The following is a 19,121-nucleotide window of genomic DNA, read 5'->3' on the forward strand; positions in this document are numbered from 1 at the left end:
TTGGATGGACAGAGGTACCAGTGTAACTCTAGTTCTGGTAGGTAGGTTCAGCTTTGGAGCCTAGGGACTTCAGCAGGACCAGGAATGGTGGGCAAAGAAGCCAGCAGGGGAGGACCTAGAGGGACTGGGTTTGCTTCCTTTGCTCTGGCTGACATTCGCCCTGAATGTCTTTCTAGTCCCTCCAACCATCACAGGGGTGTTATTTCTAGGCCTCGGATGACCTCTGCCCTCTGCCCTCCACCCTGGTCCCAGGTTCTCGGACTCCCCAGAACAAAAAGGCTGGCAGGCACAAGTGACAGAGATCAAGGCCCTCTGGCAGGCTGCCGAGGTGGAGCGTGACCGGCTCACCGAGTTTGTCACTGTCCTGCAGAAACGGTAACACATGGCACCCAGGGATCTCTCCCATAGGCCTGCATGGGGTGGGGACTGGGGCCAGGCCTCATTTATGACTGGGTCCCCCTCACCTGAGAGCTCGGCTCCCAGTGTTGGTCCAGGGCATTCCTAGCCACAACTCATGTGCCCCACAACCTTAGGGCCCTGTCATCACACTGTGTTTTGCCCTTAGGAACAGCCCCATTCTACATGCACCCAATGGGACTGTTGTATGGCATGTGGACATTGCTGGGAGTCTCGGGGGAGAGACACCCAGAAGTAAATCAGTCAAATCAATCCATCAATAATTAAAATCTGTGATGAGCCTGGCGCTGTGCTTGGTGCTGCTGGAGGGTTTGGTGGGAAGAAAACACAAGCTAGACTGACATCTGGAATCACAAAGAACAAGAGAGGTGCTGATAGCTGGGGAGGCAGGGAGGGAAGCACGAGGCCTGGGGCACTGGACCAGGAGGTATGGTTTTCTCTAAAGGGTTGTTGACAGACTTCCGTTCAGATAAATCAGTGCTCCTCGCTCAAATGATCCTTTTGGCAAGAATTGCAGGTGTCCAGGCCAACACATGGCTCAACCATGTGACCTCCACACTGAAAATATTAAGCACACCACTGAGTTTCTGCCCTAACAGGCCATATCATGTATCAGTCAGGGCTCTTTGATGACAGACAATGGAAAGCAATTCTGGCTGAATTCAGTGAAAGGCAGATTTTTGGAAGGTACTGGCAGACTCCAATGCAGAGAGCAGGAGAGGAGCCTGAGAAGGTGCAGGCATCTTGGGTAGCAGGAAACCCTGGGCAGTTCCCTGGGCCACTGAAATGGCACGGCCAAATGGCTTTTAGCTCTTGTGCCCATGTGTTCTGGGAGAGAAGGTTGAACTGGCCAGTGCTGTGCCCATGTCCACCCCACATGTGAGGGCACTCTGACTGAAGTTCCTCCGGGTGCTCACAGAATGCAGGAAGGGTAGTTTGCCAAAGGGAAAATGGGGGTACTGACAGCAAAAGAAGGAGCTAGGGGTGCAGGGAAGGACAAAACAAAGGATGCCTGCTACCTAAATAGTGAGTAGTCAGCTTTGCTTTCACATAGTACATAGAGAAGATGTGAATTTCAGACATACTCAAGTATATGAGAAAAGCAACATTGATTCTTTTTCTATAATTGGAATGTAATGGATAGTACAAGTCTTTAGCCTATCAAATAGTAGAAACATACTCAATGCAGGCTTTCTCTCTCATTTCTCTTGAGTTACATCCGAGTTTGGGAGTGTGTGAAAAAGGTGACTCAGTTAGCTATTGCTGCATAACAAACCATCCCAAACCTAGTGGCTTCAAACACAATGGTTTGTGCTTTCTCAGGATTCTGTGGCTTGGCTGGGTAATTGTGCCCCACATAATGTCAGCTGGGGTCACTCACTGGTCTCATGCAGCTTGCACTTCAGCAAGGTTGCCTCAGTTCTCCTTCATGTGGCTTCTGTCTCCATGTGAGATCTCATTTTCAGGGCCTCTCCACACAGGGCTGGGATTGGGGTGAGGCAAGCAGGGCACCTGGGGTATGAAATGTAAAGAGGTGCTCACACCCAGTCACATACATGCAACTCTCTGTCTGCGAATATGCTGGCCCTTTTTGGGTCCTTGGATTCCTCCTGCTACTCTGTGTCATTCTGGGGTGTTGGGGCTCTGTGAGGCTGTGCCAGGCCCATCAACCAAGACCTGTTGCCTTTTTTCCTTGAGGTTATTGCTAAGTCCCTGGGCTGTAACAAGAAAAGGGAACCCAGGCACCTTCTGCACTCAAATTCCCTCAAATCTATTTGGTTTAAAACTAAATGTTTTAAACTAAAACCATTTAGTTATAACTAAATTGGCCAATCATCAAAAATGATGATTCCTTTCAAAACTGATGATTGGCCAATTAAACCAAATTAACTATTTTAAATTAAAACTAAATGTTTTAACTATCCCAAAGTACAGGACCTTCCTTTCTCAGAGATCCTCAATATCTACTCCTTTCTTTATCTGCAGAGTCTGTCCCAGCCTTGCACGGGGGAGGGTAGGGGGAGGGGGTCTTTCTCTGCCTAGCTTCCCTTCTCCTCTATTCTGCCCTACAATTTCCAGCTGCCTCAGTTGCCCTCCCCCACCCAGTTCCCTAATCCTGTGTGCTCATCCCAGCGAGACTGCGGTGCTCTGCGTGCCTGCCCCCACCCCACACTGCAGTGGAAAGTGCCTCAGGCAGAAAGCCAGGACCATGAGCGAGCCGAGCTCATGGTCCTTCCTTTCCTCAAGTGTTGTATCCAGTGTGTGTCGTCCTGTTGTCCGTTGTCTGAAAACAAGTTCTTTCTTACATTTTATTAATTTTTCTAGTTACTTACAATAGGAGTTGGTTAGTCCACCATGACAAAAGTCACTAAATATGCCTCTTTTTTAAAAAGCACGTAGTTGGCTTTGTTCTTAAATTCAATCTGGGAATTTCTGTGTTTGAACAGTATCGTTTAATCCATTTTGATTTTGGTAATATTTGATCACTTTAATTAATATTTTCTATTTGCCATGATTTTTCTTTGTTCCTTTTTTTCTCCTTTCTTCCCTTATATTGGACTGATCAAGTTTTATTTCTCTTACTTCTTTACAAGTTTGGAAGTTAGACATTCTATCTCTGTTCTTTTAGTGGTCAGCCTTAACTTTTAACATCAAACTCAGCAATCTAAAGTTAGTTGGTTTTGCTACTATCACTTTAAGCAAAATAATAAATTTAGAATGTTTTAACTTTGATTTCTCCGTTTGTGCCTTTCATGTTACTGTTTCCTAATATTTCTCTTCCACATTCTTTTTTTAAACCCTGAAATTAAAGCCTCCAAAGTAAGTCTTGAATATTGAATAGTCAATATTCATTTCCTTTTGCCAACATGTTTGAAAATGTCTTCACTCACTGTTACTTCTTGCATCTCAATCTTCCTTCTAGGTTCGCTTTCCTTCTTACTGAGATGCCCTTTAGTTCAGTGAGGCCATGCAAATAGTAAACTCTCTGAGTATTTGATGATTTTTATTTTATTTATTTATTTATTTTTCTTTTCTGTTTTTGAGACCAAGTCTCTCTCTGTCACCCAGGCTGGAGTGCAGTGGCATGATCTCAGCTTACTGCAACCTCCACCTCCCAGGTTCAAGTGGTTCTAGTGCCTCAGCCTCCTGAGTAGCTGGGATTACAGGCGCCCTCCACCACGCCCAGCTAATTTTTGTATTTTTAGTAGAGATGGGGTTTCACCATGTTGGCCAGGCTGATTTCGAACTCCTGACCTCAGGTGATCCGCCTGCCTCAGCCTCCCAAAGTGCTGGGATTAAGGGCGTGAGCCACCACGCCTGGCCTGTTTATTTTTAAATGTCTTTATTTTGCCTGTCTTGAATAAGAATTTAAGAGAAATTTGGGCATAGAATTCTAAATAGATGGGTATTTTTTCTCAGCACTTTGAGGCTATCCCATTGTTTTTTGTCACCTACTATTGCTAAAAAGAAATCTGCTATCAGTTTTATTGTCATTCCTTAATAGATTTGTCCTTTCTCTCCGTTGCTTCTTCAGATTGTGCTTTGTCTTTGAAGCTTTGAAATTTCACTGTGATACGTATATAAATATACGTATATACACACACACATATGTATATATGTAATATGCCCATATATTTATATATGTATATATGTGTGACTTTACATATATGTAAATATATATTTTTATATATACATGTAAATATGTGTGTATATTTTTGTATATATGTATATGTAAAGTATACATATGTAAATATAAGTAAATATGTTATATGTAATTTTATCTACTCAGAAGTTAGTGTTCTTTTTCAATCCAAGGACTTTATATATTCCCAAGGACTGCTATCCACATATTGCCTCTTCCTCACTCTCCCTATTCTTTTAATCTAAAATTCCTAGTCAATATATGTTAGGCTTTCTTATTCTTTCCTCCACATCTCTTCACCCTTACTATTTTGGGCTGAATTCTGGGTGATTTCTTCAAATCAGCCTTGTAGGTCACTAAATATCTTCAGTTGTGCTTCATCTACCATGAAACCTATTTTGATAACTGTGTTTTTCAGTAAAAGCTCCTGTTCTCAGCCGGGCACAGTGGCTCACGCCTGTAATCCCAGCACTTTGGGAGGCCGAGGTGGGTGAATCACCTGAGGTCAGGAGTTTAAGACCACCCTTGCCAACGTGGTGAAACCCCATCTCTACTAAAAATCCAAAAATTAGCCAGGCGTGGTGGCAGGCACCTGTAATCCCAGCTACTCGGGAGGCTGAAGCAGAATTGCTTGAAGCCGGGAGGCAGGGGTTGCAGTGAGCTGAGATCACACCATTCTACTCCAGCCTGGGCAAAAAGGGCAAAACACCCCCGTCTCAAAAACAAAACAACAACAACAAAACCCTCTTGTTCTCTTTCTTATAGCATTTGTTCTTTCATTACAATTTTGCTTTCTCCTTTTAATAATTTTGAACTTATTCCCTTTAGAGTTTTCTACCATCTTCATTAATTAGGATCCTAAGTAATATCTGTTGGCTCTCCCCTTGTAGTAAATTATTTCCTTGTGTGGTTTCAATTTTTGTGATTTTATGAGCTTATCTTCAGTGGGGCTTTCTTTCTTGTAGGAGTTCTTAGGTGATGATAGTGTTTCTGTGGAGGTGTTCTGCATTTGTTTCTGTGAAGCTTTTAGGGTTTCAGTGGTCTCTGATTGGTACTTTATGTGAATTTATTGGCTTAGATTTCCTGAACACATGAATGCTGCCCTTGTGTTTCAATTTCACATGATTGGTGCTTCCTCCCCTCCTCCCCATTTCCCAAGGCCCTGATAGACTACAGGCTTCCTTACTACTTTCCTGAACTTGTAGATGGATATTATCTTAGTCCTCTTTTTTTTTTTTTTGAGACAGGGTCTCACTCTGTCACCCAGGCTGGAGTGCAGTGGTGTGATCACAGCTCACTGCAGCCTCAACTTCCCGGGCTCCAGTGATCCTCCCACCTCAGCCTCTGGAGTAGCTGGGACCACAGGCACATGCCGACATGCCTGGCTAATTTTTGTATTTTTATAGACTTACATTAAATGCATCTTTACATTTTTATGGGAGTATATCTGTATCACAAATTCCTAAAAAAGAAATGGCTGAATCAAAGAATATGCACATTTAAAATGTTCACAAATCATGACAAATTGCCTTTTAAAATGAATCAATTTATATTCTTACCAATAATGTGAACTGTTTTCCCCCATACCCTCACAGTTACTATGTTTTATTAATCTTTAACATTTTTGCCAAACTAACAAGGAAATGCTAATATCTTATTGTTTTTATCTGTTTTGCTATGACCAAAAGTGAGGATAAGTATATTTTCCACATAACTTTTATGTGTTTTTCTTTTAACTACCTATTCATGCCATTGCACATGTTTTAGAGTTGTTTATATTTTTATTTGACTTATAAAAGAACACTTTATGTATTATATATATGGTATTATGTATATAATGTGTAATATTATGTATGTTTGTCTTCATGAAGATTTTGTGTCATTGTGCTAAATTCATTCTTAGCATTCTTAGGTAGGGGGAAGCCTCCTTATCTGAGTATTTTTTACCAGCATCCCCACAGCTACAGTCCCCATGAAAGCAAAATTTTTAACATCAAAACAGTCATCATTTGACTATTTAATATTCTTCACTTCGCATTGGCATTGGGTCACTTTGGTCAGACTCTTGAAATACAATGAAAATCAGTTATGAAGCAAAAAGGTAAATCTTTCAAAATATTTGGAATTTCATGAGGTTGATGCACATGAGTTTGGAGAACTATTAGAATGGCAATCAAAGACATTGACAAATTAGGATCTAGCTGAGTTAGGCCTGTTAACAATTGAAGAAAATCAGTGAGACCAGAGATTGGTCAAAAGAGAATAATCAGAATACCAAAGGGTCCAAGAGGTCTTGAAGCTTACGGACATCTGTAGATCCCAGGCAGGAGGAGCAGCCTCAGGTCTGGAGAGGTGGGGAGGACAAAGAAAGGGCTGGTTTTGGTGGGTATTTGCAGGAAAAGTTGTAGAGCCTGCTGATAGATTGGAAGCTGAAGATGAGGAAGAAAGAGAAGGCAAGGGTGACCCCCGGGTATCTGGGCTGCGCAACTGCATCAGTGAGGATAACATTTATTGAGATGTGGAAGGCACATTATAGGGGAGAAGGAGAGAAATCAAGAGATTGCTTATTCCTAAAATTTTGTGGGAATTCACAATGCGGTTTGCTATTTTATATGATGTTTTGCTGTTGGTTTATTTCCCCTATTATAAATGGAGTTAAACAAAATGCATACATTATTGAAATTTATAACAGAAAAGTGAAAGCCCCTCCCCCACAGTTGAGTCAATAGCTGCCACATATTCCCTTTTGTTTTCAGTCAAGTGGCTGAATTATATTATCCTTATATTTATTTGTTTTTAAATTTTTAATTTGTTGTAAATTTTTAAATTAGATCATGTATTATGCATAATCTTCTGCTACTTATTTTACTTAGTATATTGCATTTTCATGTCAGTACGTATTCCTTTTATGGTTATAGAATATTTTATTGTATAAATCCACTATTATTTATTTACCATTCTTCTATTGATAGGTTATTAGTTTCTGATTTTAAAATACTTTATTGTGTTGTTTCCTTCTATTCTCATTTTACTTTGAGTTTTTAAAGTCAGGAATCGCTACTGATTTTACTAATGCTTCTTCAATATCTATTGGAAGGATTACCTGATTTTTTCCTTTAATCTAATTCCGATGTTGAATCTTACAGCTCTAGTGTTCTTGGAACTATGTTGTGTTACTCTCTTACAATGCCATTGAATTTAATTTTTTTCTTTTTTCCTCTATTTTTACTGTGGTAGGCAGAATTCTAACATTCCCACCCCCGATATACATGCCTTATAAACTTCTCTTCCCTTGAGCGTGGGCAGAACCTGTGAATATGGTAGGATATTATTGCCACAATTATGTTAACTTACATGGCCAAGGGGATTTTGCAGAGCTATTTAAGGTTATTCATCAGATGACTTTGTGTTAATCAGACTCTCTGAGTGGGCCTGACCGAATCATATGAGTCCTTTTAGTCTGAGTCTAGCTGTCAGAGACAGAGGAAGCCAGAGTGGAAGCAGCATTTTCTTGCTGGCCTTGAAGACATTCTCCTGCAAACTGTTACAGGAAAGGGGGTTTTGATCCAGACCCCAAGAGAGGGTTCTTGGATCTCATGCAAGAAAGAATTCAGGTTGAGTCCACAGTGCAAAGTAAAAGCAAGTTTATTAAGAAAGTAAAGGAATAGGCCAGGTGCGGTGGCTCACGCCTGTAATCCCAGCACTTTGGGAGGCCGAGACGGGCAGATCATGAGGTCAGGAGATCGAGACCATCCTGGCTAACAGGGTGAAACCCCGTCTCTACTAAAAATACAAGAAAATTAGCTGGGCGTAGTGGCAGGCACCTTGTAGCTGGGAGGCTGAGGCAGGAGAATGGCGTGAACCCGGGAGGCGGAGCTTGCAGTGAGCCAAGATAGCGCCACTGCACTCCAGCCTGGGTGACTGAGTGAGACTCGTCTCCAAAAAAAAAAAAAAAAAAAAGTAAAGGAATAAAAGAATGGCTACTCCACAGGCACACCGCAGTCCCCAGGGCTGCTGGTCGTCCATTTTTATGGTTATTTCTTGATGATATGCTAAACAAGAGGTGGATTATTCATGCCTCCCCTTTCTAGGCCATATAGGGTAACTTCCTGATGTTGCCATGGCATCTGTAAACTGTCATGGCGCTGGTGGGAGTGTAGCAGTGAGGACGACCAGAGGTCAGTCTCATTGCCATCTTGGTTTTGGTGGGTTTTGGCCAGCTTCTTTACTGCCACCTGTTTTATCAGCAGGGTCTTTATGACCTGTATTTTGTGCCAACCTCCTATCTCATCCTGTGACTTAGAATGCCTTAACCATCTGGGAATGCAGCCCAGTAGGTTTCAGCCTTATTTTACCCAGCTCCTCTTTAAGATGGAGTTGCTCTTGTTCAAATGCCTCTGACATTTTCCCCCCATCCCTTTTATAGGAGAACCATTAATCCCTAAGGGTTGCAGAGAGACGAAGATCCATCTTTTGTAACTTCTCCAGGCTGAATAGGGGCGATGATATTCCTCCCTCTTGTGTTCAGGGTAGTGAGGAGCTCAGTCAGAAAGCATCAGTATGGTGAGGGCCATTCATAACTCTTGAGTCCAACAAAAGGTGATATCTGGAAGATTAATAAGTGTTCAATTTGAGAAAATATTCAGTAAGCTTATCCTGCATTCCTATACAAAGAGTACAACAGCAATATATTCCACAACAGTAAAGCAAGGTAAGTAAAATTATCCCAAGTAAACTAAATTAGAAGGCTTTCCATGAACTGGCCAACTGTTGGAACCAAGCTGATATGGGGTTGCTAGCCAATTCCAACACATGCCCAGAATTAGAATACTGATCCAGATTTTTACATGACCTATCCCTCGTGTTTCGTCTGGACAGCAGTCAGAGATCACTGGCTGGTTCACAGGAATAAACAAAGTCAGTTGCCCAAGGGGTTTTTATTGGCTCTACAAGTCAAATTTGATTCCTTAAAGGAAAGCACATCATTCCAGTCAAAGTTTTGGTAAAATAACCAATTTCTCCAATTGTGTCCTGTTGCAAAAGAAAATAGATTTGTATTGCACTTATGCAAATAACTACGTTGCCATAAGTTAAGAATACTCACACATAGTTTCCAAATTCTGGAGAAATCAGGTAGAGAGAAACAAATATGTTCCAAATTTTGTTCACAGGAGTATGCTTTACTCAATTGTTAAAAGCTGTAAATAGCTGAAAAGTTTCCTTGACTCTGAAAAACAAAACAAAGGATCAGCAACGTTTGAAACAAAATTAAAAAGATTACTTTAGACTTCTTCAGTTTAGTACATGCAGTTAACTTCTGTTTGATATTCAGGAACATTTCAGCTCTCCATGAGTCCTGAAAGTTTTTTCCTCTATTCTAATGTTACAATTTCCAAAGTTATCAGAAACTTGCATTCAAGAACATCTGTCAAAGTCCTGTAGTTGATTATAAACCACCTTCTAAAGAGGATTAAAACAAGACAACAATTGTAGATGATAAAAAGTCTTAGGACAGCCACTATTAAATCCACAATTGACTAGGAAATTTTGGTTACCTCTGTGACACACAATGATTTTATGTAATAATTATTAATAACACATTAAGTCATATCAGAATTATAGGAGTTTTAAAAATAATTTTGGAACATATACCAGTGACACATTTATACAAATATAGTCTGACGAAAGCCAAACACTATTTCATATTTGACAATGCTTTCTATATGATTTTTATACCCAATAAGCGAAATGTTACTGTTGCATTAGTGCGTTATTGATGTCAAATCCAATTCTTAATAAAACCTTATAGATAAATTTATTTAATCTTAATCAGTTTGAACATAAGGTGAGATTCTTACAAACTTTGTATAACCCTTTACAAATTTTTGTTAAAGAGATCATAGGCAGGTTTTTGCTCTAAGAAAAACCTGTTGTGCTTTTATTCCAATGTTTAATTGATGGAAAAACTGAATAATACCCCTTTAACTTTAGTCAGTATGTTCACACACAGAATTTCTTTTACAGTTAATTTTTCACAAACCTTCCACCCCTTGCTTAAACCTTTAGTTTTATTCTAACTTAAAACAATCCTTTAACCTTTAATCTAGGCAAGAAAAATCCACATTCCCGTGACTTCTTATAATTTTTCACCAAAAACACATTTCACTTTCTTTACACACCTCGCATGTAAAACTGTTTCTTCAGTAGTCTCAATTACATGTTACAGTGATAACTCTTAGCAATTTTTACTTTTGGTGAAAACCTTGGTAAGTTTGGGATTTTAATTATGTACTAGTATGGAGCCTAGGACACCAAACGGAAGTGCAGATAAGATCTGACTCTTTCCAGCGTCTAACTTCTAATGTGTCCCAGGCCTTAACTAGCTGTAAAGCAGGTAAGTCATACAGTTAAGAGTCATAATGGCATTTTACGAGGCATTTAGGAGGCCTAACAACCTTCAAATTATACAACATTTCTTGCATAAATTCCCTTTTTTTAAGCAACTAGTCATTTTACTTTAGGACAAGAATTTACCATACAACATCCTTTCTTACATAAAATCTCTTTTCTTTATAACCATCTTTGCATAGCTAGGGGGCATGGCTAATTCCACATGTCCCCAGGCCTTATGTAGAATCTAATGCTCCCAAGTAGGTAAATTGAACAATTTTCAAAGGTCAAAGAAGCAGTTTATGATCTTAAAGAATTTAGTAAATGTAGTATCTGACCTGCATAATTTAGACTAAATGTTTACATTTTTGAAGATATTTTTATTTTACCAATAATCTTTAAAACTCTATTTCCCAAAAATTACTTAAGTCACATGAACTAAAAGACATTATGCTTTTTATTTTTCTGATAAAATATTTAAGCTCTTATTATTTTCAAACCAATTAGTTAAAGCTCTTTCATGTATAAACATCACACGCATAATACATACACATACAGACAGAAGATAAAGGATTCATCCCCTAAGCTGGGAATGGAACCCTGAACCCAGGCTGCCATTGTGAAAAGAGAAAGCATGGCCACATGGTTACAAGGTCAAGCTCCCAAGGATTTACAAGACAAGAAGGAAACCTCATCCAGGTTTTTCAGGGATCTGCAGCAAAGTTTGTAACTGACCAGTTTGCTGGGCCGTCTTGAAAAGCAGGCTTATGGGTGTCCTAAGCCTGTGTTCCATCATAAGGTACCCCTCTTTATGATGGAACAATACAGAAAAACACATAAAGCACACCAGATTCACTGCAGCTTAAGACTAGCCTCACAAATCCTTTTTCTAATTAATTAAAATTTTACAGGAGATAAACAATGATTTTTACCAGTCTGCACAGAGAGAGAGAGAGAGAGAGAGAGGAAGCATTGCCTGAGGCAGAGTGGGGAAGGTGAGGCGCTCAGAGAGGCCAGAGAAAGACCCACCCATTGCAGAGACACTGAAAAGTTCAGGCGGCTGCTTGTCAGTAGTGAAGGGATCTTTTCCAGCAGTCCCATCCACTCTCAGCTTTCCCTTTTAGGGAAGAAAAAGCTCCCCATGTCCCACAGTCCTGTACGTGCCTAATCTTGTCACCCATAGCCATCAGCGAAGAGTGCAAGACAGATTAATCCAAAGAGAATAGCAGTTAACATCCTGTAATGCCAAACCCATTTTTAGCTGAAAAGGACTTTACCGAGAGGAACTTTACTGAGAGGACCACTAACCCCCTACATCTTAGAAGGGACTCTAACCCTCCTAAGTTGGGCCTCTAACCCAAGGTCAGTCAAGCATCTTTGTTTTTTATTAAGAGGGGCCTCTGACCCACTTTGTCTTAGGAGAGACTCTAACTCCCCTAAGTTGGGCCTCTAACCCAGTCCCATCCTTTACCCGGGTTTATGTACCCCACTTACCCAAAGTCGTCCAATCAGTGCTGAAGTCTATTTCCTTTGGGTTGGGGGGTTCTCCTCAGTATCATCCCTTCTGTGGTTCACCAGAAAGATGTTACTGGATCCCACCACTTACCCAAAGTTAGCCTTTGGGTCAGGGGTTTCCTCACTATAGTCGCTTCCGTGGTCACCAGAAAGATGTTAAGGACCCCAACACTTACCCAAAGTTAACCTTTGAGTTGGGGGTTTCCTCACTTTAGTCCCTTCAGTGGCCACCAGAAAGATGTTACAGGAAAGGGGTCCTGATCCAGACCCCAAGAGAGAGTTCTTGGATCTCATGCAAGAAAGCATTCAGGGCGAGTCCACAGCGCAAAGCAAAAGCAAGTTTATTAAGAAAGTAAGGGAATAAAAGAATGGCTACTCCACAGACACAGCAGTCCCCAGGGCTGCTGGTTGCCCGTTTTTATGGTTATTTCTTGATGATATGCTAAACAAGGGGTGGATTATTTATGCTTCCCCTTTCTAGGCTATAGAGTAACTTCCTGGCATTGCCGTGGCATCTGTAAACTGTCATGGCACTGGTAGGAGTGTAGCAGTGAGGACATCCAGAGGTCACTTTCATCATCATCTTGGTTTTGGTGGGTTTGGACCACCTTTTTTACTGTAACCTGTTTTATCAGCAGGGTCTTTATGACCTGTATCTTGTGCTGACCTCCTATCTCATCCTGTAACTTAGAATGCCTTAACCATCTGGGAATGCAGCAGTAGGTTTCAGCCTTATTTCACCCAGCTCCTATTTAAGATGGAGTTGCTCTGGTTCAGACGCCTCTGACAAAACCACTGTGCTTTGGAGAGAACATGGCGGTGGATGGTTGTGGTATTATGCAATAACAACACAAAATGGATGAAGACACACCGTTAGACCCAGCTGGGTGACATACCTGAACTCCAGAATAAGGAGAAAAATCTAGGAGCTGACAACCAACCAAGTCATTAGCCAGCAAGAAAATGGAGACCACAGTCCTAGAACTATAGGGGACTAACTTCTGCTAACAACCTGAGTGAGCTTGGAAAAGGATCCCATGCCTCAGATGAGATAGCAACTCCTTCTGACGCCTTGACTTCAGCCATGTAAGACACTGACAAATTAGCTAGGCCAACCTTGGACTTCTAACCTACAGAAACTGTGAAATAATAAATCTGTGCGGTATATGTATGTTTTAATTGTGGTAAACTATATACACCAAACATTTGTCATTTTAACCATTAAAAGTATACAATTCAGTGGCACTGATTACATTAACAATACTGTGCAACCATTATCACTATTTCCAAACTTTTTCATAACCACAAACAGAAACTCTGTTACTATTAAGCAATAGCTCCTCATACGCCACCCTCTAAGCCCAGCATCTAGTAACCTCTTTACTTTTTTTTTTTTTTTTTTTTTTGAGATGGAGTCTCTGTCACCGAGTCTTGAGTACAATGGCATGATCTTGGCTCACTGCAACCTCTGCCTCCCGGATTCAAGCAATTCTTCTGTCTCAGCCTCCCAAGTAGTTGGGACTACAGGCGCCCACCACCACGCCCAGCTAATTTTTGTATTTTTAGTAGAGATAGGGTTTCGCCATGTTGGCCAGGCTGGTCTTGAACTCCTGACCTCAGGTGATCCACCCGCCTCAGCCTCCCAAAATGTCGGGATTACATGCATGAGCCACCATGCCCAGCCAGTAACCTCTTTTCTATGAATTTGCCTATTCTAGATATTTTGTATAAGTGGAGTCATACAATATTTACCCTTTTGTGTCTGGCTTATTTTACTTGGCACAATGTTTCCAAGGTTCATCCGTATGGTAGCATATGTCAGAACTTCATTCCTTTTTATGACTGAATAATATTTTATTGTGTGCATATACCACATTTTGTCTATCTATTCATCTGTTGATGGACACTTGGATTGTTTTCACCTTTTTGGCTATTGTGAATAATGCTACAAGAACATTGCTGTACAAGTACCTGTTTGAGTCCCCGTTTTCAATTCAAGAAGTGGAATTGTTTGATCATATGGTAATTTTATGGTTAGCTTTTTTAAGGAGCCACCAAACTTTTCCACAATGGCTGCACCACTTTATAGTCCCACCAGCAGTGTACAAGGGTTCTAATTTTTCTATATGCTCACCAACACTTATTTTCCTTTTTTTCAATTATAGCCATCCTAGTAGGTTTGAAGTGATATCTCTTTGTGGTTTGGATTTGCATTTCCCTAATGGCTAATGATGTTGAGCATCTATTTATGTGCTTATTGGACATTTGTATATTTTCTTTGGAGAAACACAAGTCTTTTGCCTACTTTTTAATTGGGTTGTTTGTCCTGTTGTTGAATTGTAGGAGCTCTTTATGTTTTTTGGAAATTTTTTATTGTTTTAAGCCACTGTTTGTGGTAACTTGTTATGCAGCAGTGCTAATACATTTACCCTATTATTAACTGTGAAATCAAGTTTTTTGTAAACTTATAGAAAGCCATCTATTTCTTCTATATTGTGGAATTGTCAGAATAGCAAAAATGATTGGTTCCTTGGAGGTTAGATAGAACTTTCTTGAGAACCTGGCTTGACCTGATTTTTTTTTTTTGGAGGTAGATCTTTGACAATCTTTTTTCAAATTTAGATTTTCTGTGTCTTCTTGAAGTAATATTAGTACATCTCTTGGTTACTTACAGAATTAAACATAATAATGCTTATGCAGTGCCTTAACACAGTAGTTGGTACGTGGACAGCACTCAAAAAAAGTGTTAGCTGTGCTGTTGTTATAAGATTTTTCTGCTTGTCCTGGAGTTCAGGTATGTTACCCAGCTGGGTCCAAGGATGTGTCTTAGTCCATTTTCTGTTGCTATAACAGAATACCACAGACTGAGCAATTTATAAAGAAATTTATTTCTCACAGCTCTGGCGGCTGGGAAGTCCAATATCAAGGTGCCAGAGTCTGACAAGGGCCTTCTTGCAGCATCCCATGGTGGAAGGCAAAAGGGAAATGGCATGGGGAAAGTTGAAGTGGAGACAAAGTTATCCTTTATCAGAAACCCACTCTCATGATAACTAACACACTCCACTACTGACCAGTGGAACTTTCTGTGATGATGGAGTTATTCAGTATCTGCACTGACCAATACAGTTTAAGAACTTGAAATGTCACTAGTGTGACTGAGGAACTGAATTTGTAATTTAATTTTCATGAACTTTATTTTTTTTTCTTTTTGTTACGACAGAGCCTCGCTCTGTTGCCCAGGCCGGAGTGCAGTGGTGGGATCTCGGCTCACTGCAACCTCTGCCTCCCAGGATAAAGTTGTCCTCCTACCTCAGCCTTCCAAGTAACTGGAACTACAAGCACGCGCCACCGTGCCAGGCTTATTTTTGTTTTTTTTTTGTAGAGATGGGGTTTTGCCATGTTGTCTACACTGGTCTTGAACTCCTGGGCTCAAGTGATCCACCCACCTATGCCTCCCAAAAGCACAGGCGTGAGCCATCATGCATGGCCTGAAATTTAATTTTTTTTTTTTTTTTTTTTGAGACGGAGTTTCACTGTTGTTGCCCAGGCTGGAGTACAATAGCACAATCTCAGCTCGCTGCAACCTCCACCTCCCTGGTTCAAGCGATTCTCCTGCCTCAGCCTCCCAAATAGCCGGGATTACAGGAGCATGCCACCACACCTAGCTAATTTTTATTTTATTTTATTTTTTGTATTTTTAGTAGAGACGAGGTTTCACCATGTTGGCCAGGCTGGTCTGGTCTCAGACTTCTGACCTCAGGTGATCCACCCACCTTGGCCTCCCAAAGTGCTGGGATTACAGGTGTGGGACCCCGGGCCCAGCCCCTGAACTTTAATTGTAATAGCTACATGTGGACATGAACCTCGCAGTCGCTGTGTTGGGCAGCACAGCTCTATCATATTCTATCACATTTTATAGTATGAATATGTTACCACTTATTTGTTTGTCCCCTGATGATGGGCCTTTAGGTTGTTTTGGGTTTTTGCTTTTGCAAATAAAATCTCAAGGAATATGCTTAAATATGTGTTAGTAGCTGTTTACTGTGTTACTATACAGCTTTTTATTAGTAGTTGTATACTGTTCAAAATTGTTGTCATTCTGTTCCTTTTGACCCTTCACCAAGGTGGAAAGATCACTTCCTCCAACACTGTCAGTTTCAAGGCTGCCCCTCTAATTTTCAGGTGTGCATGTAACTGTTCACTTGGGTTAGATCTCAAGGAGTTCTAGTTCTGGCTTCCTCACTGAATGAACCTTTAGTATCACAGAAGTCTGAAATGGCACACCTAGCCACAGGAAGGACCTAAGCTCAACCTCCAGTGGGATTAAACAAGTGCTTCATGTGAAATAACATTTATGACAGGCATGTAGAAAACAAAACAATAAGCTTAAGATAATCACTAACTCCAAGAAAAGCGAACAATTAAATGAGAAAGGACATATGACACTGTGCATCATGGCTCTAACTAATTGTCCTAACGTAGACAGGCTTTTGGTGTCTATGCCCTTTGCTCCCTGCTGTTATGCCTGTGAGTGCTTTATGTTACATGAAAAAGAGATTTTGCAGATATGATTATTGTTATGGACCCTAAAATGGGAAGATTATCCTGGATTATCTGGTGGGCTCAATCTAATCTTTTGAGCCCTTAAAAGCAGAGAAATATCTTCGCCTGGGATTATTCAGAGAGATGCTGTGGAGGAAGTCAGAGAGGGTAGTGAGATTCAAAGCATGGTAAGGGTATCTAGCTGGCTTTAAAGATGGAGGGGGCAAGGTGGCTCCTAGAAAGTGAAATTGACCAGCAGCCTGCAGGGAACAGGGACCTCAGTCCTTCAACTACCTGCAACTGGATTCTGTCAACACTCTGAATGGGCCTGAAAGTGGATTTTCCCCCAGAACCTACAGATAAGAGCCCAGGTCAGCCAACCCCTTGATTTCTGCTTGTGAAACAGAAGCAGAGAAACCCACTGAGCTTGCCAGGCCTCTGACTTACAGAACTGTGAGATAATAGATTTGTGTTGTTTTAAGCTGCTAAATTTATGGTAATTTGTTATAGCTGTGATAGAAAACTGATACCTAATATCAATTCATCCAAAAATGTATAGAGGTGATTCTGTTTGGTAGGGGGAGAGTACTAAAATAAAACTAAATTCTCATTTTGCATGACAGGAAGTCAAAAGATTATATTTAAACCTTATATAAACCTAAAAATAGCAACATAAGCATCTGTAGAAATATGGCAGTAAATATTAAAAGAAACAGCTAGAAGTGTTATAAGTGATTGCTTTTAGAGAGCAGGAATTGGGAATGATGGGGCTGGGAGTGGACTGATAATTTTTAAATTTTAACCTTGGAGAGAACCATATGGTGTTTAAATGCATGTTTCTGTGTTACTGCAATGAAAATGAAGAGGTCCCATCACCACCAATGTAAGATGTGCTCATCTCTCTAAGGGCCTGAGCAAGTGGCGTGGGGCCTGCCCCTTCCTGCCAGGGCATGTAGCATCCCCTCCTCTCTAATTACCAGGGTGGAGGAGAGCAACAGCAAGCTCCTGGAGTCAGAGAGGAAGCTGCAGGAGGAGCGACACCGCACCGTGGTGCTGGAGCAACATCTGGAGAAGATACGCTTGGAGCCAGGGAAGGCGTCAGCCTCCCAGAGAGCAGCTCCCAGGACCAAAACAGGTAGGGGCCAGGGCAGTAGTCTCAGTGCAGCGGGTAGGGGCAGTGTTGCTGCTAACAGAGGAGCCAGGCAGCTGCACTGTTCAGCCCATCAGTGAGCATGTGGGAAGCAGAGCTTCCATCAGGGCGGAGCTCTGCCTGCCCCCACTGTGGGGTGTTCTTTTCCCCGGGCCTCTCAGTCAGAAGCAGGAGCCCCAGAGCTCCATTGCCTCGTGTGGCCCTGGCCTGGCCACCTGTAAGCCCTCAGCATGAGGTGGCAGTGCTGAATACCCCCAACCACCCTAGCCCTCAACCCTCTATCCTGAGCTGACTTCGTTCAAAGTGGGGCACAGCTGGTTTGCTGGGGAAGCCCAAGCAACAGTGGCTGAAGCAGGGGAGGAGTCCCTTTGTGCCTCCTGCAGTGGTCAAGTTGATATAAGCAGTAAGTAGCCTCACCAGAGGTTTGGGGACCCAAGCTCCTTCTGTTTTGTGGCTCCACTATTCTCAACATGCAGCTTCCATCTCCTGGTCTACAATGACTGCCTGAGCTTTCCCATCAGCAGCAGGAAGGGGAGAAGGGAAGGAGACAAACTTCTCCTTACCTTTTACAGTTGCATATGTCACTTCTGCTCTCATCCCATCAGCCAGACAGTTGGGCATAGCCAGGTGCAAAGGGAGGCTGAGAAATGCTGTCCTTAACTGAAAGGTCTATCGCTCTAACACAGTGGTTCTCAAGGTGCAGTGTTCAGATGAGCAGCATCAGCATCTTGTGGGGCTGGGGCGAGCTGGAGGATGCCAGAGCCAGAAGCCATTTCTGGGATGGCTGACTCCCAGGGAGGAAGGGTCTCCAATGTGGAGGGGCTGGGCCTGCCTCTCTCGGACCTCCCATCCCACCCATCCCAGCCCCCTCCAGGCTCTGGAGTGGAGGTGCTGCTGCCCCCACTGCACCCTCTTTCAACACCCCAGTAGCCCCCCAACCCCTCCCCAGCCAAGGATGGTCAGACCCTTGGTCTCAGTGCTCAGCCCAGATGAGGTCAGAACGTTTCAGAAGGGTGTGCCAGAAGTAGGGCATAAAGAGGGTGTTGGGGCCACTTGCTTTCTCTTCTCCCACCAGCAGGGCCAGGAGCTTCTGAGAATCCAGGCTGGGAAGGAAGGGTCTCTGGGGCTTAGCCTTGCTGACCCTCTTGGACTCTCAGGAATATGTAGGAGTGTGGCTTCTCCAGGCTGGGGCTTACCTCCTGCAGGGTAGCAGGACTTCCAACCAGGGAGAGCTAAGCCACAGCAGGCAAGTCACTTTGTTCCCTGCTGGACAGTGAGGGCAGCTGCCTGAGGGAAAGTGTCCAGGTGGCCTCTGCTGCCTACTGGCCTGTAACATGGGCAAAATCCTGCCCCTCTGGTGAGCAGAGCACCACTTACCCACCTCCCCCTGGCCCATCCGTAAAATGAGGAGGCTGGATTTACAATTCAGTCCCCCATGGCAGTCTCACTCCAGTGGGGGAGCTA

The 19,121-nt window shown here is 42.2% G+C and overlaps 1 protein-coding gene and 1 long non-coding RNA gene across 3 annotated transcripts in view; one reads left to right on the top strand and one right to left on the bottom strand.

The window, feature by feature from the left end:
* The window catches only part of CCDC13 (coiled-coil domain containing 13), a 64,835-nt gene that overhangs the window by 42,435 nt on the left and 3,279 nt on the right, over positions 1-19,121 (top strand). For both annotated transcript variants that reach the window (XM_054552221.2, XM_002813873.6), the window contains 2 exons: positions 253-375; positions 17,488-17,642. In XM_054552221.2, coding sequence (XP_054408196.1) covers positions 253-375; positions 17,488-17,642 — 278 coding nt within the window. The remainder of the gene's footprint in view (positions 1-252; positions 376-17,487; positions 17,643-19,121) is intronic.
* On the bottom strand, positions 7,688-11,199 carry LOC129058583 (uncharacterized). The gene is made up of 3 exons (XR_008523771.1): positions 11,001-11,199; positions 9,165-9,287; positions 7,688-8,666 (listed from the first exon to the last, which is right to left on the bottom strand). It is a non-coding gene; the product is annotated as an uncharacterized LOC129058583 (long non-coding RNA).

The sequence above is a fragment of the Pongo abelii genome, chromosome 2, assembly GCF_028885655.2.
Source record: "Pongo abelii isolate AG06213 chromosome 2, NHGRI_mPonAbe1-v2.0_pri, whole genome shotgun sequence".
NCBI classification, from domain to species: Eukaryota; Metazoa; Chordata; class Mammalia; order Primates; family Hominidae; genus Pongo; species Pongo abelii.